The 25384-nt window shown below is 68.6% G+C and overlaps 4 protein-coding genes across 20 annotated transcripts; 3 read left to right on the top strand and 1 right to left on the bottom strand.

The window, feature by feature from the left end:
- Positions 1-325: 325 nt before the first annotated feature.
- LOC311424903 (mothers against decapentaplegic homolog 4-like) lies at positions 326-7392 on the top strand. Of its 5 annotated transcripts, none has more exons than XM_084500406.1 (12): positions 326-385; positions 2573-2821; positions 3949-4123; positions 4227-4247; positions 4340-4528; positions 4643-4783; positions 4875-5003; positions 5088-5141; positions 5246-5429; positions 6211-6379; positions 6812-6950; positions 7059-7392. In XM_084500406.1, exons 2-12 carry the CDS (start codon positions 2585-2587, stop codon positions 7268-7270), a joined length of 1650 nt encoding a protein of 549 aa, XP_084356532.1. In that variant the 5' UTR covers positions 326-385; positions 2573-2584; the 3' UTR covers positions 7271-7392. The 5 variants fall into 5 exon arrangements, with proteins under 5 accessions (XP_084356532.1, XP_084356534.1, XP_084356535.1 ...); XM_084500408.1 differs by lacking the exon at positions 326-385 and adding an exon at positions 892-2048 and having other exon boundaries at positions 4390-4528; positions 4653-4783; XM_084500405.1 differs by lacking the exon at positions 326-385 and adding an exon at positions 895-2048.
- A 188-nt stretch (positions 7393-7580) lies between these two features.
- On the top strand, positions 7581-9296 carry SNAPIN (SNAP associated protein). The gene is made up of 4 exons (XM_084500424.1): positions 7581-8022; positions 8571-8617; positions 8722-8840; positions 8936-9296. Exons 1-4 carry the CDS (start codon positions 7910-7912, stop codon positions 9038-9040), a joined length of 384 nt encoding a protein of 127 aa, XP_084356550.1. The 5' UTR covers positions 7581-7909; the 3' UTR covers positions 9041-9296.
- Positions 9297-9442: 146 nt separating this feature from the next.
- Positions 9443-14041, bottom strand: ILF2 (interleukin enhancer binding factor 2). 13 transcript variants are annotated; one of them, XM_084500421.1, is made up of 15 exons: positions 13969-14023; positions 13326-13372; positions 12985-13027; positions 12741-12860; positions 11861-11965; positions 11532-11609; positions 11241-11343; positions 11101-11166; positions 10874-10990; positions 10686-10764; positions 10476-10563; positions 10261-10322; positions 10060-10174; positions 9894-9984; positions 9443-9706 (listed from the first exon to the last, which is right to left on the bottom strand). In XM_084500421.1, the coding sequence occupies exons 5-15, from the start codon at positions 11957-11959 to the stop codon at positions 9546-9548; spliced, it is 1059 nt and encodes a 352-aa protein (XP_084356547.1). In that variant the 5' UTR covers positions 11960-11965; positions 12741-12860; positions 12985-13027; positions 13326-13372; positions 13969-14023; the 3' UTR covers positions 9443-9545. The 13 variants fall into 13 exon arrangements, with proteins under 13 accessions (XP_084356547.1, XP_084356540.1, XP_084356536.1 ...); XM_084500414.1 differs by lacking the exon at positions 12741-12860 and having other exon boundaries at positions 13969-14041; XM_084500410.1 differs by lacking the exon at positions 12741-12860 and having other exon boundaries at positions 13313-13372; positions 13969-14040.
- A 1168-nt stretch (positions 14042-15209) lies between these two features.
- On the top strand, positions 15210-25054 carry NPR1 (natriuretic peptide receptor 1). Its single transcript, XM_084500404.1, has 21 exons — positions 15210-15897; positions 17541-17740; positions 18037-18150; positions 18530-18665; positions 18914-19005; positions 19093-19228; positions 19320-19404; positions 19489-19609; positions 19710-19784; positions 19855-19932; positions 20021-20125; positions 20274-20345; positions 20686-20845; positions 20923-21078; positions 21829-21997; positions 22123-22269; positions 22919-23111; positions 23197-23371; positions 24104-24202; positions 24306-24397; positions 24659-25054. The coding sequence occupies exons 1-21, from the start codon at positions 15225-15227 to the stop codon at positions 24719-24721; spliced, it is 3141 nt and encodes a 1046-aa protein (XP_084356530.1). The 5' UTR covers positions 15210-15224; the 3' UTR covers positions 24722-25054.
- Positions 25055-25384: the final 330 nt, after the last annotated feature.

Raw genomic sequence — 25384 nt, 5'->3', positions numbered from 1 at the left:
GCCTGGAGCAGCGCGGGGGGAGCCCCTGTTTTCCCCCCTCACCTCCCCTGGCCCTCCTGGGTCAGGGCGAGGGGCCGGAATGGGGCCGGGGGCTCCGGGTCCCTTGTGGCCGGGTCCCCCCCCCCCAGGTCCCCCCGGGGGGCTCCGCGCCGGAGCCGCGCCCGGAGCCGGGTCCGGAGCCTGGGGCAAGAGCCCCGCCCGCAATGTAAGCCTTGCCCCCATTGGCCGGCGGGGCGGCGGCCGGCTGTCACGCCGCCTGCCATTGGCCGCGGCGCGGCGGCGCCTCCGGCGGCCCCTTTTGTTGCCGGAGCGCCCAAGTTGGCGGCGGCGGCGGCGGGGATGCGGCGGGAGCCGGGCCCCGGCTGAACGGAGCCGGGCGGCGGAGGTGAGTGGCTCTGACCCCCCCCCCCGGCACTGCCCAGCCCCACCAAGCCTCCCCCCGCTGCCCCCCGTCCTCGCCCGGCTCGACCCGGCCCCGCTCCCCCTCGCCCACCGCCCGGTGGAGCCCCCCCTCTGCTCCGCTCCCCGCTTTTCTCCCTCCCCGGTTTGGGTTTGTGCAGGGGGGGGCCCCGGTGCCACCGGGGACGGAGCCGAGCCCCCGCTCCGGGACGTCCCGGGGGTTGCAATGAGGCGCCGGGAGCCCCGCGCATCCCCTCGGCACCCTCCTGGCTGGGGGCTGCAGCCCCCCCTCTGCACCCCCTCCCAGGGACCCCAGCACCGGGCTGGCAGCGGGACCCCCCCCGGGCACCGCCGGTGCCTTTTCCGTGCCCCGGGGATTACCGGGGAGCGAAGTTGGCGGCCCCGGGGTTAGGCAGGGGGGGCGCGGGGTCCCCTCCGCCGGGCTGGGGGCGGTGGTGGCCGGGGCGATGCGGGGTGGGGGGGGCACAGAGCCCGGCCCGAGCCCCCCTTCCGCTGCTGGAGGAGCAGCGAGGGCCGGTGAAAAGCCCCCCTCCGGCTGGGACAAAAGGCTGGCGTAGAAATGTCACCTCCAGCCCGAGCGGGGGGACCAGGCACCGGGAGGTGACCCCAGCGAGCGGCCGCACCGGGACCCCCGTGGGGCCTCGTCGGGACCCCCCGGCTCTGGGCGGCCCCGTCCCGTGGCACCGGCAGGGCCGGCGGTGATCTTGGTGAGCCAGCAGCACCCCTCTGCTTCAGTTTGCCCCAAACTGGGCTGACTTTTGGAGGGGATTGGGGACGGCAGCGCTGGTTCTCCTCGAGCCGTCCTCCCGGAGCCACCGGCATCACCGGAGCCGCTGGGAGCCGCAACCGACACCGGGAAGGCTCCTGCTGGGGTGGCCCCGCGCAGCCCCATCTTTCAGGGGCTCCCTGCTGCCCTCTTTCACCTCCTTTGCCCTCAAAATTTGAGCCTCGCTCGTGAGGCAAAGCGTGCCAGGCCGGCGGGGTCCCCGGGGACAAGCTGGCTGGCAGCGAGCACCACAAGCACCGGCACCGGGGAGCTCCGGGCATCACCGCAACGCGTGCCGAGGCACCCACGGAGCAAACCCCACAGCCCGCAGGGGAACCCGGGGCCATGCTCCAACAGCGGGGGCCCCTCCGGCGTCCCCCAGTCCCGCTCCCGACGGCATCTGGCTGGCCTCAAAGCGGGGGAGCCCAGCCAGCAGCATCGCCCCAGCGAGGGGGGGGCCGTGGCCATGCGCCCGCGCCAGGGGCCGAGCCAGCAGCGCGCTGGCAGGACAAGCGGCCTCCCGGCCCGCAGATAAGCGGCGCGGAGCAGGGGCGAAGGGTTTGTTGTGTCTGCCGCCGGCCCAAGGATTTTCCCAGGCCCGGGAGCACTCGCACCCGCCGTGACTCAGAGCCCCGGCTGGAGAAGGCAGGCGGGGAGGGGGGTGGAAGGATGCTCGGGGGCCCCGGCACACGCGTGTGCGCGCGGCTCTCGGCGTGCGCACGGAGGAGGCAGAGGGAGAAGCCCAACGCAGCAGCCAGCGAGGGGTTAAGGAGCGGCGCCAGCAGCTCGGGCTCTGTTTAGTCTGGGCTCCGCGCTGGAGACGGGGCCGGGGCAGCGCCGAGCACGCCTGCGGCACCCCGAGGTGAGCACTCGCACGGCCGCACGCTGCGCACACGCGGGCGGCCTCCCTGCCGCACGCCGTCGGGGTGGCGCGGCTGCTGGCCGCACGGCGCTGCCGTCCCCACGGACCCCCGGGCCGGGCGCGTGGCCACCCGCGGGCTCTGCCGCCGCCGGGGACACCCCGAGCGCCCCAGGCATCGCCGTTCCCCCCGTGGCCTCTTCCCACCCCGGATAGGGACCGTGGAAGCCAGGCATCCAAGCTGGTCCCCCCCCCAGTTCGAGGTGACACATGGCTCTGTGCCACCTCCTCGCCCGCCACGTGCCCGTTCCAGGTGCCACCGCGTCCCCGGTGCCGCAGGGGGGCCGAATCCCCCCTCTTCTCGCCACCTCCAGCCCCCCTGCGGGCACCGGCGCGGCGCTGCCACGATGCTGAGCGGCCGAGGCGGTGGCCCCGTGCCGCGGTGGGCGCGCAGGCGAGGGCAGGGGGGCCGGCGGGGCCCCTGCCGCGGGGTGACGGGCAGGGCCGTGCCGTGCCGTGCCTTGCAGGGGAGCGGCGCCATGTCCCTCGGCGCGCCCACCAGCAGCGACGCCTGCCTGAGCATCGTGCACAGCCTGATGTGCCACCGGCAGGGCGGGGAGAACGAGACCTTCGCCAAGCGGGCCATCGAGAGCCTGGTGAAGAAGCTGAAGGAGAAGAAGGACGAGCTCGACTCGCTCATCGCCGCCATCACCACCAACGGCGCCCACCCCAGCAAGTGCGTCACCATCCAGCGCACCTTGGACGGGCGGCTCCAGGTAACCCCCACCCCGGGCACCCCACGGCCTCCCCAAAGGACCTGGGTGATCCCAAGATCCTCCAAACATCCCTGAGCTGGGGGTCCTGGGGGTCCTAGGGGGCACCTGATGCTCCATAACCCCCCCCCCCAAACCCCACAGCCCTCCCCAGGCTTTGGGGCCCTGGGGTCCCAGTGCCCCGTGAGCCCCCAGCACGTGAGGTGTCCCCAGTCTGGAGGGCCCGGGGTATCCTGGTGCCCTGCAGACCCCACAGCAATCCCCAGCTTTTGGCCTTTGCTGTCCCTGTGCAAGCAATCACTGAGCTGGGGGGTCCTGGGTTTTGGGGTACCCCAGAGCCCCCCAAGACCCCACAACCCACCCCAAGCTTTGGCTACCTGGGTGCCAATCCCCTGAGACCCCAGCGCCCTCCCCAAGCTGGAAGGCGGGGACAAGGTGGGAGGGGGGGGCAGGCATGGGGGCAGGGGGAGACCCACCAGAGGGGCCCCCCCGAGCAGAGGGGTGCACAGGGGGGGTCCCCACAATCCCCACCCCACAGCTCCCTGCCTGGCACCGTGCTGATTTCAGCATCCGTGCTGAACCACACGTGTCTGCGGGGGGGGGGGACAGGGGGCAGGCAGAGCAGCCCCCCCCCAGCAGGGCAGAGCCTCCCTGCAGCATCACAGGGGGCTGCTTTGCCCCCCACCCGCTATCCCGTCCCCCCACCACCACCCCTTTTCTCCGGCATCCCCGTCCCCCGGCGGCGCTGCCCCCCTTGCGGGGATGAGTCACTGTCTGGCAGCCTGCAGCAGGGGGGGGGCGCGGGGGGGTTGTTATGTCTGGAGCGAGCGCGGCTCCGGGGAGGCGCAGGGGGAGCCCCCAGCCGCTGCGGGGTCCCAGCCTGGCGCCAGCGCCGAGCTGCGGGGATTTATTTGGGGTCGGGGTCGGGGGGCTGGGTGATGGATGGATGCTGGGGGTGTGGGGGGGTCCAACCATGCGTGTGTCCCCCCCCCATCCCCATGTTGGGGGTGCCATCGGTGGGGCTGGCTGCGCGTGGTGGGGTGCAGCGTCCCCCTGGGCACCCACCCTGTCCCCTTCCTCACCGCGTGTCCCCCTCCTCACCCCGTGTGTCCCGTCCCCCCCCCCAAAAGGTGGCGGGCAGGAAGGGGTTCCCCCACGTCATCTACGCCCGGCTGTGGCGCTGGCCGGACCTGCACAAGAACGAGCTGAAGCACGCCAAGTTCTGCCGCTTCGCCTTCGACCTCAAGTACGACAGCGTCTGCGTCAACCCCTACCACTACGAGCGCGTGGTGGCCCCGGCCATCGGTGAGCCCCGACACCCCCACAACCCCCCCCCCACATTTCTCCCACACACCCCCCCCCCCATAACGCCCCCCCCACACCCCCCTCCTCATCTCTCCCCCACCAGGTCTGAGCATCCCCAGCGCAGGTGAGACCCCGGCCCCATTGCGACCCGGCCCCGGCGGCCCCCTCCGCCCCCCCCCCAGCCCCCCAATGGTCTCCGGTGTCCCCCCCGCCCAGCGCCCCCCGCCCGCCTGGTGAAGGAGGAGTTTGTCCATGCCTGTGTGCAGATGGAGGTGCCGCACGGGGCCAAGCGGGCGCCGCGCCCCCCCGCCGAGCCCTACCGCCCGCCGCTGCCCCCCCCGCCGCTCCCCGAATCCCCCCGCGCCCCCGGGAGCCTCTACCCCGCGCTGCCCATGTCGCCCCCAGGTAAGACCCACGTTACCCCAACCCCGCTCAAAATCAGCCCCATTCTTCTTGGGGAAGGGTTTGGGGGCACCACGCCGAGCCCCCCCAATCCTCAACCCCGTCCCCAACCCGCAGTGGCCCCCAGTGGCCCCCTGCTCCCCCTGCCCCCCGGCGAGGGGCTGCTGCGGATCGCCTGCCCCACGCCGCCCCCCGCCACGCCAGCGCAGCCCCCCCCGCAGAACGGATACCCCGCGCCCCCCAAGCCGCCCTACCACGGTGAGTATTGGGGCTGCCCCGTCCCCCAGCTTTATGGGGGGGGTCCTACACGCTGACCCCCCCACCTTTGCCACCCTCTCTCCCACCCCAGGTTCTCCAGCGAGCTGGAGCAGCGGCAGCACGGCCATCTACGCCCCCAGCCTGGGGGGGCTGCAGCCCCCTCCCCAGCCTGGCAGCCGGAGCCACCCGCAGCCCCCCCTGCACCACCCCAACCACTACTGTAGGTCTGGGGGAGGGGGTTAATGGGGTTGGGGGGGTGCACAGCATCACAGCACTCACCCCATTTTATACCCCCCCACCCCAGGGCCCCCACACCATAGCTCCGCGCCCTACCAGCAGCCGGTGTCCACGCACCCCGGTAAGCACCCGGCGGGCGCCCAGCACCCCAGTGCTCATTTCGGGTGCCCTGACCCCCCCCAAAAAAAAAACAAAAAAAAAAAACACGTGTCCCCCCCCCCCCAGGGCCAGAGTTCTGGTGCTCCATCGCCTACTTCGAGATGGACGTGCAGGTGGGGGAGATCTTCAAGGTGCCGTCCAACTGCCCCGTGGTCATCGTGGACGGCTACGTGGACCCCTCGGGGGGCGACCGCTTCTGCCTGGGGCAGCTCTCCAACGTGCACCGCACCGACGCCAGCGAGAGGGCCCGGTGGGGCGGGGGGCGAGGGGGGGGCAACGGGGGTAGGGGGGGAGGCAGGGGGTAAGGGGTGGGATGGGGGGAATGGGGGGGTAGGGGGGGGTGTGGGTGTGAAGGGGGTGGGGGGGATGGGGGAGTGGGGAGGGTGTGGGGGGGGTGGGGGGATACAGGGGGAATTGGGGGAGGTGTGGGTACAATGGGGGATTTAGGGGGGGTATGGGGGGAGATTGTGGGTGAATGGAGGAGGTAATGTTAATTAGAGGTAATATAGGGGCAAAAGGGGGGGTAAATGGAGGAGGTAATATTAATTAGGGGTAATATGGGGACAGAAGGGGGGGTAAATGTATGAGAGTATTAATTAGGGGTAGTATGGGGGCAGAAAATGGGGGTAAATGGAGGAGGTAATGTTAATTAGGTATAATATGGGGGCAGATAGGAGGTTAAATGGAGGAGGTAATGTTAATTAGGGGTAGTATGGGGGCAGAAGGGGGGGTAAATGGAGGAGGCGCAGGTCCAGCAGGGGGTGTACGTGGCCAAAACGTGATGCGTGGGGCAGAAATGGGATTAAGGGGGCAGCTTGGGACTGGGGGGGGTAAAGGGGGGTGTGGGGTGGATGGGGGTGCGTGGGGCAGGAGGGAGATACAGGGGGCAAAATGGGGGACACGGGGGGCAGAAGGGGGGCAGAGGGGGCAAATGGGGGAGGTAGAGGGCAGGTGGGGGGGAAATGCAGGGGGTGGAGGGGTGCGGGGGCAGGAGGGGGGGACACGGGGGGCTGACGGCCTGTCCGGGGCAGGCTGCACATCGGGAAGGGCGTGCAGCTGGAGTGCCGCGGCGAGGGGGACGTGTGGATGCGGTGCCTGAGCGACCACGCCGTCTTCGTGCAGAGCTACTACCTGGACCGGGAGGCCGGCAGGGCCCCCGGGGACGCCGTGCACAAGATCTACCCCGGCGCCTACATCAAGGTGGGGGACAGGGGAGAGGGGCTTTGGGGGTTTGGGGGTGGGGGGACCCCCCGTGCCCACGTTAAAGGGGGTCCCAAGGAAAGTGTCCCTTATTCTGGGGGGGAAAAGAGGGGCTCTGGGGACTGAGGGACCCCTTGCTCGTGTTAAAGGGTGTCCCAAGGAAAGGGTCCCCAGTGCCAAGGGGCAATGGGAGGACCCCAGGCAGGGCAGGACCCCAAGGCCACGTTGAGGTGGGTGCCAAGCAAAGGGGGACCCCCGTGCTGGGGGGGGGGAACCATAAAAAACAGGGGATGGAGGGACCCCACGGCCAGGTGAAAGCACACCCCCGGCACGGGGTCCCTGGTGCCAGGAGGGGACGGAGGGGCTGCGGGGAAGGATGGACCCCATACCACGTTGAGGGGTGTCCCCCCCATCCTCCTCATCCCCCCCCAGGTATTCGACCTGCGCCAGTGCCACCGGCAGATGCAGCAGCAGGCAGCCACAGCCCAGGCCGCCGCCGCCGCTCAAGCGGCCGCCGTGGCCGGCACCATCCCGGGGCCCGGCTCGGTCGGGGGCATCGCGCCCGCAGTGGGTGAGTGAACCCGGGGGGGTGCGGGACGGCGTTTGGGGTGGTGGGGGCATGGCGAACGTCCCCCAGCCCTCAGATCCCGCATCCCACGGCCGTCTCCCTCCCGGGCAGGGCTGTCAGCGGCGGCGGGGATCGGCGTGGACGACCTGCGGCGGCTCTGCATCCTGCGGCTCAGCTTCGTCAAGGGCTGGGGGCCCGACTACCCGCGGCAGAGCATCAAGCACACGCCGTGCTGGATCGAGGTGCACCTGCACCGCGCGCTGCAGCTGCTGGACGAGGTCCTGCACACCATGCCCGCCGCCGAGCCGGGCCCCCTGCGCTAGCACGCAACGCCGCCCTCCCGTCCCCCCCCGCGCTTAATTTAATTTTTTGTAAGGAAGAGACCTCCCAAAAAAAAAGAAAAAAAAAAAAAAGTTAAAAGAAAAAATGAGGAAAAAAAAAGGAAGATACAAAAAAGAAGGGGAAAAAAACGGGTATAAAGAGGGGAAAAAAGGAAAGAAAAAAAAAATTAAAAAGGGGAAAAAGGAAAGGAAAAAAAAAAAGGAAAAAATGAAGGGGAAAAAAGAAAGGAAAAAAGAAAGAAAAAAAAAGGAGGAGAAAAAAAAAGGAAGATAAAAAAAGAAAGAAGGGGGAAAAAAGTTTTAAAAAAGAAGGGGAAAAAAGGAAAGAAAAAAAAAGAAAGAAAAAAAGGAAAAAAAAAAACGAAGGGGAAAAAAAAAGAAAGAAAAAAAAAAGGAGGAAAAAAAAAAGACGAAACGACCCCAAAACGCGCTGCTCCTCCCTGGGCTGTGGCCGCAGGCTCGGTGCAGGGCGGCGCCCCCCGAACTACATTTCCCAGCGGCCCCCGCGGCGCGGACCGGAAGTGGCCGCGGGAGTGCGGCGCGGACTCCATTTCCCGGCGCCCCCCGCGCGCGGCGGCCCCGCCGCCATTTCCCGTGGGTCCGCGCGGCGGCGGCGCCAAGATGGCGGCGGCGGGGGGCGGTGGCCTGGCGGCGCGGGAGCTGTTCGCGGAGGGGCTGCTGCAGTTCCTGCGGCCCGCAGTCAGGCAGCTCGACGGGCACGTGCACGCCGTCAGGTCCGGGAGAGGGAACGGGGCACCGGGAACGGGAACGGGGCGGGTGGGGGTAATGGGAACGGGGATGGGGCTGTGGGGCCTGGACGGGCGAGGGGGGCTGGGAACGGGGTCGGGAACGGGACCGGGCATGGGACCGAGACCGGGACCGGGCTGGGTGGAGGCTGAGAACGGGACCGGGACCGAGATCGTGGGGCCGGGATGGGCGAAGGGAGCCGGGAACGGGGCCGGGGGGCCAAGAACGGGACCGGGACCAGGGCTGAGGGCCGAGAACGGGACCGGGAACGGGCTCACGGCACCGGGACCGGAGCCTAGGACCGGGACCGGGGCAGTTTTGGGCCGTGAGGGGCTTCGGGGGTGGTGGGGGCTGAGGGTGGGGCCGCACCGGGGGAGAACCGGGGCTGGGAGCAGGGCTGGGGGCTTTTGGGGTGGTGCCTGGGGAGCCGCAGGGCATCGGTAACGGGGGGAGCAGCACGGGAGGGGGAACGGGAGGCGGGGGGGGGTCCGGGCCGGGTTCCCGGTCCTTGCCCCCAGCTCCGTGTCCCCCCCAGGGAGAGCCAGGTGGAGCTGCGGGAGCACATCGACAGCCTGGCCACGGGTGAGGAGGCACCGGGGGTGCCCCGTTGGGACCGGGAGGTTGGGGGGAGGGGAGGGTCTGGGGGGGGGTTCCCCCCGCCCTGAGCCCCGTGCGGGTTCCCGCAGAGCTGTGCCGCATCAACGAGGACCAGAAAGTGGCGCTCGACCTCGACCCCTACGTAAAGAAGCTGCTGAACGCCCGGCGCAGGGTGGTGCTGGTCAACAACATCCTGCAGAACGCCCAGGTGGGCGCGGGGAGGGGGCTGCGGTGGTTTTTGGGGGGGGTCCCAACCCCCCCCGGTGCTGACGGCTGCCACTTTTCCCCCCCTCCTTCGAGCAGGAGCGGCTGCGGAGGCTGAACCACAGCGTGGCCAAGGAGACAGTGCGGAGGAAAGCCCTGCTGGAGGCCGCCGGTGGCTACCCCCAGGGCCTGCCCAGCAAGTGAGGCTCCCCCCGCGGCACCGGGCTGGATCCGTGGCGGCTGCGCCCCCCCCCGGGGCGCTGGGACGGAGCGGGAGCAGCACCGACAGCACCGGGCACGGCCCCGCCGCGAGCGGGTGCAGGAATCCATGGCTGCAGCACGGGGGGGGACACGGGGAGCCCCCCCGGTGGGGCTGCAGGGGGTGCTCAGCGAGCTGGGGGCTGCGGCTGCTGCGCTTCCAGGGGTGGAGGCAGGGAAATAAAGGGCGGTTGGTGCTCGGTGGGGCAGTGTGGGTCTGTAACGCCGCTCGGGTCAGGGCCTTGCATGGGGCTCGGCCCCCCCCAGGCAGCACCCGGTGGGGTCAGGGCCCCCCCAGCCCCTTTGGTGAGCCCCTGCTGTAGCGCGCGTCGCTGCAGGGACACGGGACACACTCAAAACGGGGAGGTTTTAATGCGAACCTATAAAACACAAACACAAGGGGAGGCACAGCGGCTGGCTGTGCTCACTGAGGATGCGCTGGGTCCTTCAGTCACTCCTGAGTCTCCATGCTCTCCTCTTCCTCGCCTGCCGCGGGTTCCTCCTGGTTCTCCTCTTCCTCTTCTCCTTCCTTCTTCTCCGGAGGCTTCTCATAGGCCTTCTCGGAAGGCGTCACTATCACTCCATCCCAGGTGGACATTTCAGAAGCCAAATCTGCGACAAACAGCACTGAGCAGGCAGCTCACGGCCCCCCGGGGCTGTCAGGGTGCCCCCCAGCATCAGCCTGCAGCCCAGCAGCCCCCCCCTCCAGCTGCAGCTTTGCCTCCTGGGCATTATTAAGCAGTTTTTTGCTTAAAAAACCGGGCCCATTCCCCCCAAAAACCTTTTCAAGCCTACTCACAGCTGGCGTCGCCCTCCTGGCCCAGGATCTTCCTGTAGCCTCCGTGAGAGAGGATGCGGACGAGCGTCTGCGCCGTGTAGCACACCATGTCCTGTGCAGGGCTGGGGTCAGCGCAGGGCTGATTTCAGCCCCCACCGCGGTCCCCACAGCACTCCAAGCGCCTCACCTGCTGCTCCAGGGTCATGACGGTGTGCACGCGGAAGTTGCCGCTCTCACAGGGATCCGTGATCCCCACCGAGCCCGGCAGGAAGAGCCCCGCCGCCAGGATCTGGAGGCAGCGCCTGCAGGACAAAGCCCCCGATGGTTTTTAGGCGCCAGGATTTGATTTAGGGGCACAGGAGGTCGTGCAGGTGAAGCGCAGACTGACCTGTAGGCGATGTTGAGGGCCAGGGGCTGCCTGGTGGGGTTGTTCATCACGGCGTAGTGCCCCTGGGGAGGGAGGGGAAGCGTTAGGACGAGCCTGGCTCCCTGCGCGGGAAGGGTGGGCAGCCAAAATCCTGCTGGAGCTGCTCTGAAGGTGTGGAAGCGACCACAGCTGCAGCACGGCTGGCACAGCTCCAGCTTCTGCCTTCATGCGCTCACCAGCAAATCCAGGATCCAGGGAGTGAGGGGCTCGAAGCCAGGGAAGCGAATCCTCAGGTCTTTCAGCAGCCGGATTAACACCTTCACCCTGGACGAGATGCAAGGAGCAGAGCTCGTAACGCATCACACGTGATCCTGCCACGGGAGCAGGAGCTCTCCCTGCTCCCTGGGAGGAGAATTCCAACCCGGCTGACTCGAGGCCAAACTCACGTGGACTGCGAAGCGTTCTCCTCAAACCAGCGAGCGTGTCTGATGGCAGCCAGGGCGCTCTGCAGCACCTTGATGTCCACTGAAAGAAGCAACAAAAACGCCCGTTTTTTCACCCAAAAGGCGAGCGGGTGCTAGGGGAGCCCCCGGGGAGGGCTGGCACGCAAGGGCAGAGCCAGCAGAGCCCTTACGGTGCAGCTCGGGGTCCAGCTTGCGCAGGTTGGGCGGCACCGTGGTGATGAGGATCTTCACCGTGGCGTCGGCCGAGCTGATCTCGAAGCCGGTCTCGTTGGTCAGCATGGTCAGGACTTTGGGGGGATGAAATTCAACTCCCTCAGGGGGGCCGCAAGGATTTAGGGACCCCCGGCAACGCCTCAGCCCCAGCACGGGCAGGGTCAGAGCCCCGCGTTGCCCCTACCTTCGCTGGGGTCCTGCGCCCTCAGGCTCTCCACCACTTTGTTTCCCAAGGCCGCCACGGCTTCCACTGGGGAGCAGGAGAGGTTCTTAGAGCAGGGCCGGGCCCTGCCCTCCCCCCGCAGCCCCGGGAGGGATACTCACGCGTGGGTAGGATTTTCAGGATCACCACCAGGTCGGCCACGTTGTGCCCCGTCGTCATGGTCCCCTTCTTGTAGGAGCCGACCTGGCGAACCTCCTCGATTTGCTGTCGAAATAAAGGCAGAATTAGCAAAACCAACGCACGCGCTGCATTTCGGGGACAAAGCACGGACCTTTGAGTGGCTGAAAAATTCAGGGTGATCCACCTGGGGCGACGTTTGGCAGGTGGCATGCCAGCATCCCCCTAAAACACGTCCCCACGTAGCGTTTCCCAAGGGAACCGCTTGGACTCACCACCTCGAAAGTTCCCGGCGCTACGATGAGGTTGTCAATCACGTTGTTGATTTTGGTCACCAGGGAAAGGATGGAAGCCTGGAAGGGAATGGAAGACGGGTGCTGGAATCGAGCAGTTCCCGGGATGGTCTCGAGGAGCGCAGCACAAATGCAAAATAACAATTAAATGCTTATTTGGAAATCATTGTGCAAAAAATCTCTTGGACATTTCTACTGCAGTGCTTCAAAGAAACGACTACTTTTTAGGCTAGCCACGACCTCTATCAGCTACGTTCTCTGCACGAGTCTCTCTCTGCACCCCAGCTAGCACACGAGGTGATTTTCAGCACCTGTTCAGCTGCCGTTGGTGCCAGGTCCTGGTTCCTCTTCAGCAAGGCCTCGCTGAAGGCGCTCTCATCAGCGGCGGGCTTAACCCGCGGGAAAGCCATCTCGCACTGAAACGGGAGCAGAGATCAGACCACAGACATCACAAACAGCCTGCAGCTCAACCTGCTAACGAGCACAGACACCAACAACTTTTTATTTCTGCTGTCTGGGTTTTGTTTCCTTTGTGACTGCCAATCTCACCTCGCAGCTCAGCTTTTAGTTGAGCCGTTCTGCTGTCAGAAGGGTGACCGGAGCTGCCCGCCCTGCCCACGCCCCCTGGCCCTGCTCTGCAGATCCTCAGGACCTGCACAGGAGCCACCAGAACGCCCCACCTGGGCAGGTCCTGCACTGTGCAGCACTTCTCAGCCAAAGAATGAAGCAGCACAAGACAGAGTGGAACTAATTTAAGAACAGCTCCATCACCAAGGGCTTTTATTAGCTCCGTGGCTGCCCCTTAAGAATAAGGAATAAGAATCTGCTTTGTTTGCAGACAGCCAGAGCGTTTCAGTTGCTGTGACAGCATTCACAGCCCCAGGGCCTGGTAACCAAGAAGGAGTGAATTTGTTTTCCCTGAGTCACGTGTCCACGAGGACAGATGCTGGGCAGAAGGAATGGATTTCCTCCTGCAGAAGGCGGGAGAGGCGCGTTCCTGCTGCTCCCTGCGAGGAGCAGCAGCGCAGGGCAGCCTGGAGGACATCTGCCAGGTGAGTGACAGCTGTCAGAGTAACGCACGATGCTGGTGCTACAGGGATTTGGCAGAAGCTGGGGCTTGGGAAGGTGGGGAGCCTCAAGCAGCAGGGAAAAATCTCAATCAAGGTGTTTTTGTGATTGCGATTACTCAACTGCATCCCAGTCATCCCGTGTGACACAAGTACTCCACACAATCCAAACCAACACAGAAAGTATTTCAGCTTAGTTACTGAGCCAACGGCATTTGCAGTGAACTCCTCTACTCCGGGTAAGCTAAAAGAAGTCAAACCATCACACGAAGTCAGCGCACGCAACGTTTTTAAACCGGCATCTTTAAACAAGGAAAAGCCCCGCGGCCGTTGCCTGCAAACAGCTCCGGAGGGCTCGGTTTACTCACGACATAGAAATCAAAGGGGATGTGCGGCACAAAGGGCCGGAACCTAAAGGGGGGAGAGAAAAAAGCACTTTATTCTCCGCAGCAGCGCGCGTCTCCCACCCACCCCAGAGAGGTTCAGCCCCGAGCAGGAAAGGCCCTACGTGGACACGGGGAATCTCAACGCGCCCCCACCCCCCCCTCCGCTGCACCTCGCTGCTACCCTGCGCTACGCTGCCAGCCCCCGGCCCTGCCCTGCGCCCCAGCAGCACGCCACACGGGGCGGCTGCAGCCCCCACCCCCTAGGCCTGCGCTGCTGGAACCCCCTGGCTAAAGCAGAAGCCAGACTCGCCCACTGCCAGGGCCTCCCCTGGAACCAAAGCGTCCGCCACGGCCTCGGCCTCGGTCGCCCCTGCGGGAGAAAAAGGAGGAAAAAGGTGTCAGAGAGCAGCCCCAAAGCCCCTGGGCACAGTCCCTCGAGCCCCAAAGCCCCCCAGGCCCCAAAACTGCCCGAGCCCAGCCCCCAAGCCCCCTGGCCTGGTCACCCAGGCCCCAAAGACCCCTCTCAGCCCGGCCCCCGAGCCCCCCAAAGACCCAACCCAGACCCCAAAGCCCCCAAATACCCGGCCCAGCCCCCGAGCCCCTCAGGCCCGGCCCCCTCAAGCTCCCGCAGGCCTCAAAGGCCCCTGGGCCGGTCCCCCCCGACCCCCAGAGCTCCCCCAGCCCAGCCCCCGAGCCCCAAAGCCCCCTGGGCCTGGCCCCAAAGCTCCCTGGGCCCCCCCGACCCAGCCCCGGGGCCTCAAAGCCCCCCACAGGCCCCAAAGCCCCCCACAGGCCTCAAACCCCCCGCTCCACCCTCCCGAGCCCCCCCGGCCTGCCCAGCCCGGCCCCAAACCCCCCCCAGCCCCTCCCCAAGCCCCCCCAGCGCCCCCCAACCCCCCGCCCGTCCCCGTCCCGGCCTCCCCGAGCCCCCTCAGCCCCGGAGCCCCCCGGGCGGGCCCCGCGCACCTCATGGCTCCTCCGCGCACCACAACCAGCGCCCGCCGCCACCCCGCAGCAAGCCGCCCGCCCGTTGGCTGCCGCCCCCGCCGCCGGAGCTCCGCCGCACGCCGTTGGCTCAAGGGAACGTCGATCTAAGCGGAAGCGGCCAATCGCAAAGCGATCCCGGGGGAAGGGGGCGGGAGTGTGGGGGAGCCGCGATGCGCATGCGCCGGCTCCGCAGCGGCCGCTGGAGGGGGCGCAATGCTCATGAATGGAGCAGGCGGAGGGGGCTGCGCGCATGCGCACACCGTGAGGTGGCGCTATAAGAGACGCGGGAGGTGGATGTGCAGTGGCAGCAGAGTGGCGCAGCGGAAGCGTGCTGGGCCCATAACCCAGAGGTCGATGGATCGAAACCATCCTCTGCTAGTAGAGTTTTTCTTCCCCTGCCCCGGGTGTTTTTTTTTAATTACCGCTTTAATTAAGTGATTTGATTACAGCCGCCGACCTCCGGCGCTCCCTAGTGCCTCTCCCCGGCCACGCTCAGCTGCTGCAGCCTTGACCGGCGCACCCCGGCGGGGCGCGGGCATCCGCGGTGCTGGGAGCACCCCGGGAGCCTCCCGTGTGCTGGGGGCCACGCGTGTCCGGGGGGGCGAGCCCACGGGGCCGAACCCACGGAGCCGCACCCGTCCCGCGGCGGGGCTCTCCGTGCCACCCTTTTCCTCCTCCACGGCAGTGGTGCCCGGCGCAGGGCTGTGATTTTTTTCCCCCGTGGGGGTCGCGGCGACCCCAAAACCCCCACGGAGCCCTCGGGGGGGGAGAGACCGGAAGCTGCCGGGGCCCCCCCCGGATCCCTCGGACCCCCACGCGTGGGTGCGGGCGGGCGGCGCTGCCCCCCGAGCAAGACGCGACGTGGGAGACGGGGGGGGCAGGACGGGGGCCGGCACCCGGAGGAGTGGGGGGGTCCCACGGAGTCCTGGGGGGGGGGGGGGGTTCGGGGCGTTCCGCACCGCCCTGCCCAGCGCTGGAGCCGTCGGGGCAGCCGCCGGGTGTCCCACGCGTGTCCGCGGCGCGGGTGGAGAGCGCTGCGTGGATCCGCGTGGGGCGTGGGATCGGGGGCAGGGGGTTTGGGCGAGGAGCCCCCTGGGTGCGGCGGGGCCGGGCAGGAAGGGGTTACCGGCGGCGGCTGGGAGCAGCCCTTTGTCACCGGCCCGGGGAGGGGTGGGGGGGGGCCAGGAAGGGCTCAGCCCCGCCGCGGGGAGCCGCTGGCGGCGGGCGGCCGAGCGATGCTGGCGGTGCTGGCCGCGCTGTGCGGCGCGGGGCCGGGCGGCCGGGCGGCCGCGCTGACGCTGGCGGTGGTGCTGCCGGAGCGCAACGTGAGCTACCCGTGGGCATGGCCGCGCGTGGGGCCGGCCGTGCGCCTGGCAGCCGCCGCCGTCAACGGGCGAGCCGACCTGCTGGCCGGCCACACGCTGCGCTGGGTGTTCGGTAGCAGCGAGGACCGGCACGGGGTGTGCTCCGAGATGGCCGCCCCGCTGGCCGCCGTCGACCTGCGGCTCGCCCACCACCCCGCCGCCTTCGTGGGGCCCGGCTGCGTGTACACGGCGGCGCCCGTGGCGAGGTTCACCAGCCACTGGCGGCTGCCGCTGGTGACGGCGGGGGCCGAGGCGCACGGCTTCGACGACAAGCGGGAGGAATTCGGGCTCACCACCCGCGCCGGGCCGAGCCACCGCAAGCTGGGCGAGCTGGGGGTGCAGCTCCACCGCCGCTTCAACTGGACCCGCCGCGCCCTGCTGGTCTACTGGGACGAGAAGCTGGACGACCGGCCCTACTTCTTCGCCGCCGAGGGGCTCTACGTCCAGCTGCCCACCCTGCGCAACCTCACCGTCATGGACGTGGTGTTCCGCGACAAGGGCAACTACTCCTTCATCATCCAGGAGATCAAGCAGAAGGGACGCAGTGAGTGCGGGGGTGGCGGGGCACGGCCGGGCGCAGCTCCCCTCGGGTGCCCGCGGCTCCCCACGGGTGTCCGGGGCTCCCCGGGGTCGTGCGCGGCTCAGCGCGGCCAGGCACGGCTCCCCTCGGGTGGCCACGGCTCCCTGTGGCCAGGCACGGCTCCCTAAGGGCGTTCGTGGCTCTCTACAGGTGTTCCCGGCTCCCCGGGGTCGTGCGCGGCTCACCGCGGCCGGGCACGGCTCCCCTCGGGTGTCCGCGGCTCTCCACGAATGTCCGCGGCTCCCCAGGGTCGTGCGCTGCTCCCCAAGGGCGTGCGCGGCTCGGCACTGCCGGGCGCGGCTTCCCTCGGGTGTCCGCGACTCCTCAAGGGCGTTCGTGGCTCCCCACAGGTGTCCGCGGCTCCCCAAGGACGCGCGCGGCTCCCCACGGGTGTCCGCGGCTCCCCTGGACGTGCACAGCTCCCCAGGGTCCGCGGCTCCCCACGGGTCTCTCCAGCTTTTCCCGTGTGTCCCCAGCTCCCCACAGTTTTCCGCGGCTCCCCACGGGCGCCCCCACCTCCCCACGGGCGCCCCCACCTCCCCACAGGCACCCCCAGCTCCCCACGGGCGCCCCCGGCTCCCCACGGGTGTCCGAGGCTCCCCAGGGGCGCTCCCAGCCCGCCCCTGCTGACCACGGCTTTGCCCGGCTGTGCGCGGAGCCCCCCCCGCGGGGAGCACGGGGCGCGGGGCTGTGCGGGGGGGGCGCGGGCGTGCGGGGCTCCCCACGCGTGTGCACAGCCCCACGCACGGCTCGGCACGGCCGGACACGCGTGGGCACGGGCCGGGGGGGGGGGGCACGCCACACGCCCGCAGCGCCCCAGCCCCGTGCGCTGCCCCCCCCGCCCCGGCGGGGCGCTGGGCACCGGCCAGCCCTGGAGCGCGGCCCGGGCAGGGCCCCCCCCCGCTGGCGGCTGCTTTCCGGGGGCGCCGCCTGCCCGGGGCTGGCACGGCCGGGGCACCGGCCCCCCGCTCCCGCCGGGACGGAGCCGTCTGGGCGCCCCCCCCCCGGGAACAGCGGCTCCAGGGGCTGGCAGCGGCGGGCGACGTCTGCCCGACCCCGCTGTCCCCGCTGGGTGCTGTTTGGGGACCCGGCGGTGGCAGCCCAGAGACACCGGGCAGCACCCCAGGGTGCTGCCGGGGGGAGCGGGGAGGGGGTGCGGGGCAGCGGCACCCACCAGGGTCCCGGCGAATAAATCTCGGCCGTCGATCTGGGCCGTGCGGAGGAGGAAACAGAGTCAGGAAAACAGGAAACCTCGGGCAGGGCTCGGCGGGGGCACACGGGCGGGCAGCGGGCGCGGGACCCCCGCTCCCCCCAGCATCCCGCTCGGTGCCCCCCGAGGGCGCAGCAGCCCCCAGTCCCTGCTGCACGCCGTGCCGGGTGGCGCAGCACAAGGCACGTCCCCTGCTGCGGGATGGGGGACCCTCAGGTCTGATAATGGGACGGGGCTGTAATTAAATCACCCTAATTATCGCTGCCGGTCCAGCCGCTGCAAATCCAGACCCAGGCACGGAGGGACTCGGGGTGCGGGGCTGAGGTCGCCGCCCCCGTTTGGGGTTCTCCACCCTGGGTGGGGGGTCCGGTGCCATGAGCGGTCTCGCCCCGCGCAGTTGTCTACGTGTGCTGCGCGCCCGACACGCTGCGGGAGCTGATGCTGCAAGCCTGGCGCGAGGGGCTCACCCGCGGCGACTACGCCTTCTTCTACATCGACATCTTCGGGGCCAGCCTGCAGGGCAACCACTTCCCCGAGCCCCAGCGGCCCTGGAAGCGGGGTGACCGCGACGACGCCGGCGCCCGGCAAGCCTTCGAGGTGAGCACCCCGGGGTGCTGCGCACGGGCAGGGACCCCCGCGTGCGTCCTCTTCGCCCCCACAATGTGAGTGCCGGCGCTGCCCCAGCCTCCCCTGCCCGCCTGCTCCCTGCTGGCAGCCCCGGAGGAGGAAGGAAGCGAGATTAATTTCCCCAGGTCCCGGCTCCAGCGCTGCCCGGAGCTATTAATAGGTGCAGCACGAAGCCTGCCCCAGCCCCTGGGACTTGGGGGACCCCATAAGGGAGGGGAGCGGGCAGGGTCCCCGTCCCCGCTGCCAACTGCTCACCCCCACCCCAGGCTGTCACCATCATCACCTACAAGGAGCCCGAAAACCCCGAGTACCGGCCCTTCCTGGCCCGGCTCAAGGAGGAGGCGCTCACCCACTTCAACTACACCATGAAGGACGGCTTGGTAGGGCACGGGGACGGGGCTGGGGACGGTGGGGGGCACAGGGTGGGGCTGCGGGGGGACAGAGGTGGAGCTGGGGACGTGGGATGGAGCTGGGGACAGGGGGACAGGGGATGGAGGCAGGGACACAGGGACATGGGATGGAGCTGGGGACGTTGGGGGCAATACGTGGAGACGGGGATGGAAATGGGGACAAAGGGACACGGGATGGAGCTGGGGAAAAAAGGGACATGGGATGGAGCCGGGGCTGTTGGGGATGAGGGGGTGCACGATGGCCTTGGGCTGTTGGGGACCAGGGGCAGAGGATGACCTGGGGCTGCTGGGGACAAGAGGATGCGGGTCCCCGGCTGTGCCCTGTCCCCAGCCAGCTCCGTGCCCCCAGATGAATTTCATCGCGGCCGCCTTCCACGACGGGGTGATGCTCTACGCCCAGGCCGTCAACGAGACGCTGGAGCGGGGCGGCTCCATCACCAACGCCTCCGCCATCACCCGACAGATGTGGAACCGCACCTTCTACGGTGGGCGTCCCATCCCCGTCCCGTCCCCGTCCCCATCCCGGCCCCAGCCCCGTGCCCGGCCCCAGCAGGGCTGGGTGCTGCCTGCCCGCCACGCTCCCAGGCTGGTATTTTGGGATCGGAGCCAGCGGGATGGAGATTTACAGCCCCGGGCACGACGGAGCCACCATCCCTGCCAGCGCTGGCCCCGTGCCCCGTCCCCTGGCTGGGGTCCCTGGCTCGTCCCCGAGCCCCTCGCCCTCCGTCCCCAGGCGTCACCGGCTTCCTGAAGATCGACGAGAACGGGGACCGGGAGAGCGACTACTCCCTGTGGGACATGGACCCGGTGCGCGGTGACTTCCAGGTGAGAGCCAGCCCCAGCGCGGGGCCACCTCGGTCCCCAGGGGGCTACCGGGGGCCTCGTCCCACCCGCGTCTCGTCCCCATCCCAGATCGTGGCCAACTACAACGGCACCACCAAGAAGATCCACATGGTGCCGGGGCGCGACATCCACTGGCCAGGGAACAGGGTTCCCTCCGACGTCCCCCCCTGTGGCTTTGACAACAGCGACCCTCAGTGCCGCAAGGGTGAGTGGGGGGTGGTCGGTGGGGGGAGACCCCCTCGGGGCAGGGGCTGGGGTGCCCACGACCCCCTCACCGCCCTCCTCTCGCCCCGCAGCCAGCCTGAGCACCCTGGAGGTGCTGTCCCTCGTGGTCAGCCTGATCCTCCTGGCCATCACCATCATCTCCTTCTTCATCTACAGGTGCGGGGAGCGGGCTGGGGAGGGAGGGGGTGGCCCAGGGGGTCGGGGGACCCCCGGGGGTCTCATCCTGCCCTCCCGCTGCAGGAAGCTGCAGCTGGAGAAGGAGCTGGCGGCCGAGCTGTGGCGCATCCGCTGGGAGGACGTGCAGATGAGCAGCCTGGAGAAGCACCTGCGCAGCGCGGGGAGCAAGCTCACGCTCTCGCTGGTGAGCACCCAAAACATCCCCAGACCCCCCCGGGCAGTGGGGACAGGGATGGGGACAGTGACAGGGACGGGGACGAGCTCACCCCGCGTGCTTCCCACAGAGGGGCTCCAACTACGGCTCGCTGATGACCGCAGAGGGGCAGTTCCAGGTCTACGCCAAGACGGCGTACTACAAGGTATGGGGGCACGGGAGCGGGGCTGGGTGCCCCCCACCTACCTGGCACCCACCCCCTCGCCTGCCCCCAGGGCAACTTGGTGGCCGTGAAGCACCTCAACCGCAAGCGGATCGAGCTGACGCGCAAGGTCTTGTTCGAGCTGAAGCACGTAGGTGGACCTGGGAGGGGGGGACAGGGCACGGGGCAGGGTCCCCGGAGCGGGGCAGAGCCCGGCCCCACAGCCCGCTGTCCCCTAGATGCGGGATGTCCAAAACGAGCACCTGACCCGCTTCATCGGCGCCTGCACCGACCCCCCGAACATCTGCATCCTGACCGAGTACTGCCCCCGCGGGAGCCTCCAGGTGCCAGCGGGGTCCCCGCTCCCCGATAGGAGCCCATCACCCAGCGTCGGGGCTGCACGGGGCCAGCACCCTGCCTTCGGGCTGCATCGCCCCGTGGGGCTGCCCGGGGTGGGGTAGAGCAGCGAGGTGACCCCCCTGCACCCACCAGGACATCCTGGAGAATGAGAGCATCACGCTGGACTGGATGTTCCGCTACTCCCTCACCAATGACATCGTTAAGGTAACGAGCTGCTTCCCATGGGGGTCCCTGTGGGGCGGGGGGACCGGGTCCAAGCGTTCTCCATCCACCCATCCATCCATCCATCCATCTGTCCAACCGTCCGTCCGTCCATCCATCCATCCATCCACTCATCCACCCACCCACCCACCCATCCATCCATGCATCCACCCAACCATCCGTCCGTCTGTCCGTCCGTCCATCCATCCATCCGTCTGTCCATCCATCCATCTGTCCAACTGTCCGTCTGTCTGTCCACCCATCCATCCATGCATCCACCCAACCATCCGTCCATCTGTCCGTCCACCCATCCACTCACCCACCCACCCACCCACCCGTCCAGGGCATGCAGTTCCTGCACAACGGCGTCATCGTGTCCCACGGGAACCTCAAGTCCTCCAACTGCGTGGTGGACAGCCGCTTCGTGCTGAAGATCACCGACTACGGGCTGGAGAGCTTCCGCGCGGCCCCCGACGGCGAGGACTCCCACGCGCTCTTCGCCAGTGAGCAGCGCCCCCGTGCCCCGCCGTCCCCGTCCCCGGGGTCCCTGCCCGGCCCGACCCCGTCCCTGGTGCCGCAGAGAAGCTGTGGACGGCGCCCGAGCTGCTGAGGATGGAGGCGCCGCCGGCGCGGGGCACGCAGAAGGGCGACGTGTACAGCTTCGGCATCATCCTGCAAGAGATCGCCCTGCGCAACGGCGTCTTCTACGTGGAGGGCATGGACCTGAGCCCCAAAGGTGGGAAAAGGACGGGGTGATGGTGACGGGGAGGTGCTGAGGGGTGCTTGGAGCTGATGTGATGGGTGCTGGGATGTGGGATGGGGTGAAGGGACCTGCTGTGAGGTCTTGGACATGCTGTGATGGGTGCTAGGACCTGGGATGGGGTGATAGGACCTGATATGGGATGCTGGGATCTGTTATGGGGTCTTGGACCTGCTGTGATGGGGTCTTGGATCTGCTATGGGGTGCTGGAACCTGTTATGGGGTGCTTGGACCTGGGATAGGGTGATGAGACCTGGGATGGGGTGCTTGGACCTGCTATAGGGTCTTGGACCTACTGCAGTGGATGCTTGGACCTGCTATGCAGTCTTGGACTTGCTATGGGGTGCTTGAACCCACTGCTATGGGGTCTTGGACCTGCTGCTATGGGTGCTTAGACTTGTGATGGATACTGGGACCTGCTATGGGGTGCTTGGACCTGCTATAGGGTCTTGGACCTACTGCTATGGGGTCTTGGACCTGCTGTGGGGTGCTTGGACCTACTGCAATGGGTGCTTGGACCTGCTATGGGGTCTTGGAGTTGCTATGGAGTGCTTGGACCTGCTGCTATGGGGTCTTGGACCTGCTGCTGGAGCGCTTGGACTTGCGATGGGTGCTGGGACCTGCTATGGGGGCGCTTGGACCCACCGCTGCGGGGTCACGGACCTGCTGCCGGGTTCTTGGAGCCACCCAGGGTGCCGGCCCCGCCGACGGGTGCGCGCCCCGCAGAGATCATCGAGCGGGTGAAGAGCGGCGAGCGGCCCAGCTTCCGCCCCTCGGCCAGCGTGGGGTGCCAGCTGGAGGAGCTGGGGCAGCTGATGCAGCACTGCTGGGCCGAGGACGTCCTGGAGCGCCCCGACTTCAACCAGATCAAGGTCCAGCTCCGCAAATTCAACAGGTGCCCGCGCCTCCTCCCGTCCTGGTCCCCCTCCCCTCCCCAGGGTGGTCCCTGGGTGCTCCCCGGGTGGTCCCTGTGTGGGTTTCCCCCCCCCAGCCCCATGGGTGCTGACCCCCTGCCCGCAGGGAGAGCAGCAGCAACATCCTGGACAACCTGCTGTCGCGCATGGAGCAGTACGCCAACAACCTGGAGGAGCTGGTGGAGGAGCGCACCCAGGCCTACCTGGAGGAGAAGCGCAAAGCCGAGGCTCTGCTCTACCAGATCCTGCCCCAGTGAGCTCCTGGGGGTCGGGGGGGGAACAAGGAGGGGGCGACTGGAACCCACCCCCAGCATCAAGCGCCCTGGGGCACCACCCGAGGGGTTCCCCCTGTGGGTTCCCCATGGGTGCTGTGCGTGGTTGGGGGTGCTTGGAGGGCCCTGGGGTGATCAGAGGACTTGGGGATCCCCAGGGCCCCCCCTGTGGCTTGGGGTGATCGGAGAAACTGGGGATCCCTGGAGACCCCAAAGCTCCCCCAAGACTTGGGGTGATCAGGGAACCTGGGGATCCCTAGAGACAGACCCCAAGGCCACCCCAAGGCTTGGGGTAATCAGAGGGCTTGGGGTGCTCAGAGGACCTGGGGATCCTTAGAGACCCCAAAGCTCCCCCAAAGCTTGGGGTGATCAGAACTGGGGATCCCTGGAGACCCCAAAGCCCCCCCTGTGGCTTGGGGCTGGGGGTGACCAGAAGCACTGGGGACCCCCCCCCCACATTCCCCTCCCCATGGCTCACCATTTGGGGTGCCCCCAGACCCCCCAAGCCCTTCAGAGCTGCTCAGCAGGCTGGAGCCCCCTTGGGGACCCCAACACAGCTGAGGGCTGGGGACACCGGAGAGGGGTCCGAGGGGCTGCGCCCCCCTCACCCCAACCCCAAAACGCCCCCAGCTCGGTGGCGGAGCAGCTGAAGCGGGGCGAGACGGTGCAGGCGGAGGCCTTCGACAGCGTCACCATCTACTTCAGCGACATCGTGGGCTTCACGGCGCTGTCGGCCGAGAGCACCCCCATGCAGGTGGTGACGCTGCTCAACGACCTCTACACCTGCTTCGACGCCATCATCGACAACTTCGACGTCTACAAGGTGAGGGCGCGCGCCCGCCGCGGCCCCGATCCTCCCAGGGGTGTCCCCACGGAGCTGGTGGCACCCCCCCATGGCCCCCCCGCAGGTGGAGACCATCGGGGACGCCTACATGGTGGTGTCGGGGCTGCCGGTGCGCAACGGGAAGCTGCACGCCCGCGAGGTGGCCCGCATGGCGTTGGCGCTGCTGGACGCCGTCCGCTCCTTCAAGATCCGCCACCGCCCGCAGCAGCAGCTCAAGCTGCGCATCGGCATCCACACGGGTCAGCCGCACGGGGACGGGGACGGGGAACGCGTGTGGGGTGGTGGGGATGGGGATCGGGACAGGGCACCCATGTGGGTCAGTGGCACAGGGGACAGGGATGGGGACATGGCACATGGGTCATTGGGGACAGGGATGGGGATGGGGACATGGCACCCATGTGGGTCAGTGGCATGGGGACAGGGATGGGGACGTGGCACCCACATGGGTCAGTGGCATGGGGACAGGGATTGGGACGTGGCATCCACACAGGTCAGCGGCACGGGGACAGGGATGGGGAACACGTGTGGGGCAGTGGGGACGGGGATGGGGACAGGGCACCCATGTGGGTCCATGGGGACAGGGATGAGGATGGGGACATGGCACCTATGTGGGTTGTTGGGGACGGTGACGGGGACAGGGACAAGGCACACGTGTGGGGTGGTGGGGACGGGGATGGGGATGTGGCACCCATGTGGGTCAGTGGGCATGGGGACGGGGACGTGGCACCCACCTGCATCAAAAGGGTGGGACTGGGGACACGGCACCCACAGGGGTCACTGGGGATGAGGGCTCCCTGCCCCCCCCCCATCAGGGCTGGGGGGCACCCAGTGGGGCACCCACCCCCTACAAGGACCCAAGGGACAGGGGCGGAGGTGACACCAGCACCCGGGGTGTCACCAGGAGCCAGTGTTGGGGGGGGGGACCAGGACAGGGCTGGGGGTCGCGGGGGGGCTCACTGGGGGTCCCGCAGGGCCCGTCTGCGCCGGCGTGGTGGGGCTGAAGATGCCCCGGTACTGCCTCTTCGGGGACACCGTGAACACGGCCTCGCGCATGGAGTCCAACGGGGAAGGTGAAGGCTTGGGGGGGGGCCAGGGGGGGTTAGGGGGGCTTAGGGGGGTATGTTGGGGGGGGTCCGGGCACCCATGGGTGCTGACGGGGCCGCCCCCGCCCAGCCCTGAAGATCCACATCTCGGCCGTGACCAAGGCGGTGCTGGAGGAGTTCGGCTGCTTCGAGCTGGAGCTGCGGGGGGACGTGGAGATGAAGGTGAGCCCCGGACCCCCCCCAAAAACTGGGGACCCCCCCACCCACCCAGCGGGGTCCCCCCGTGTGCTCCCCCCCCACCTGCATCCGTGCCCTGCAGCCCCCCTGGGGCGATGGGTGCCCCCCTGCACCCCCTGCCCCCAATCCCGCTGGGTGCCCCCCTGCGCCCCCTGCCCCCCCCCATCCCACCCACCGTGCCCCCCCCATCCCAGCCCCACTGGGGGTCCCTAAATACCCCCCCCGACCCCCCCTCCTCTCCCACAGGGCAAAGGCAAGGTGAGGACGTACTGGCTGCTGGGGGAGCGCGGGAGCAGCACCCGGGGCTGACCCCCCCCCACCGCACCCACAGCCCCCCCACGGGGCCGGCACCGCTGTCACCGTGTCCCCCCCCCCAAAAAAAACCCCAGGCTGGGGTCACACGGGGGGGGCCCAACGCTGAGGCTGAACCCCAAAACTCGGCGGGTGGGGGCACCCCGAGCCCGCCGGGGGGGGCATCGGCCAGGATGGGGCACGGAGGTGGCCGGGGGGGGGGGGGGGGACGGGACACGGGGATGGCCCCGTGGCCCCAAGGGGGGGGTCAGTGCCCCCCCTGCCCCCCCCCCGGCGGCGGGATGGGAGCGATGGAGCTCGGATTTTTGTAATAAAGCTGGTGTGTGCGCAGCTGCCTGGCTGTCCCCTGCTCGGGGGGGGCACTGGGTGTCGCCCCCCCCCCCGTATCACCCTCCATGGGGGGCACTGGGAGCCCCCCCATGTCCTCAATCTGGGGGGGGCCACTGGGTGTTGTGTCACCCTCCCAGGGGGGCACTGGGTGTCCCCTGACCCTTGGTGCCCCCCCCCCGGCCCCCCCCTTTTGCAGGGTGGCTCGAATTTGGGGAGGGGGCTCGGAATTTTTTTTTTTTGGGGGGGGGGCACCCCGGCAGTGAGGTTTGGCGGGGTGGGGGGTCTGGGGGGGGGGAGATGTGGGGTGCTGACGGCCTGGGGGGGGTGTGT

Source organism: Aythya ferina (assembly GCF_964211825.1).
Source record: "Aythya ferina genome assembly, chromosome: 29".
NCBI lineage: Eukaryota > Metazoa > Chordata > Aves > Anseriformes > Anatidae > Aythya > Aythya ferina.
This window is presented reverse-complemented; position numbering and strand designations above follow the sequence as displayed.

Excerpts from the sequence above, each read along its gene's own strand:
- LOC311424903 (XM_084500406.1), top strand. The coding sequence starts at position 2,585 with ATGTCCCTCGGCGCGCCCACCAGCAGCGACGCCTGCCTGAGCATCGTG. Across the intron at positions 4,248-4,339 it reads TCTGAGCATCCCCAGCGCAG|CGCCCCCCGCCCGCCTGGTG; the intron begins GTGAGACCCCGG and ends CCCCCCGCCCAG. Across the intron at positions 4,784-4,874 it reads CCCCAAGCCGCCCTACCACG|GTTCTCCAGCGAGCTGGAGC; the intron begins GTGAGTATTGGG and ends CTCCCACCCCAG.
- NPR1 (XM_084500404.1), top strand. The coding sequence starts at position 15,225 with ATGCTGGCGGTGCTGGCCGCGCTGTGCGGCGCGGGGCCGGGCGGCCGG. Across the intron at positions 17,741-18,036 it reads GCGCCCGGCAAGCCTTCGAG|GCTGTCACCATCATCACCTA; the intron begins GTGAGCACCCCG and ends CCCCCACCCCAG. Across the intron at positions 23,372-24,103 it reads GCGCATCGGCATCCACACGG|GGCCCGTCTGCGCCGGCGTG; the intron begins GTCAGCCGCACG and ends GGGGTCCCGCAG.
- ILF2 (XM_084500410.1), bottom strand. Across the intron at positions 11,344-11,531 it reads CGCCGGGAACTTTCGAGGTG|CAAATCGAGGAGGTTCGCCA; the intron begins GTGAGTCCAAGC and ends TTATTTCGACAG. Across the intron at positions 10,323-10,475 it reads CCTGGATCCTGGATTTGCTG|GGGCACTACGCCGTGATGAA; the intron begins GTGAGCGCATGA and ends CTCCCTCCCCAG.
- SNAPIN (XM_084500424.1), top strand. The coding sequence starts at position 7,910 with ATGGCGGCGGCGGGGGGCGGTGGCCTGGCGGCGCGGGAGCTGTTCGCG. Across the intron at positions 8,023-8,570 it reads GGGCACGTGCACGCCGTCAG|GGAGAGCCAGGTGGAGCTGC; the intron begins GTCCGGGAGAGG and ends TGTCCCCCCCAG. Across the intron at positions 8,618-8,721 it reads CATCGACAGCCTGGCCACGG|AGCTGTGCCGCATCAACGAG; the intron begins GTGAGGAGGCAC and ends GGGTTCCCGCAG.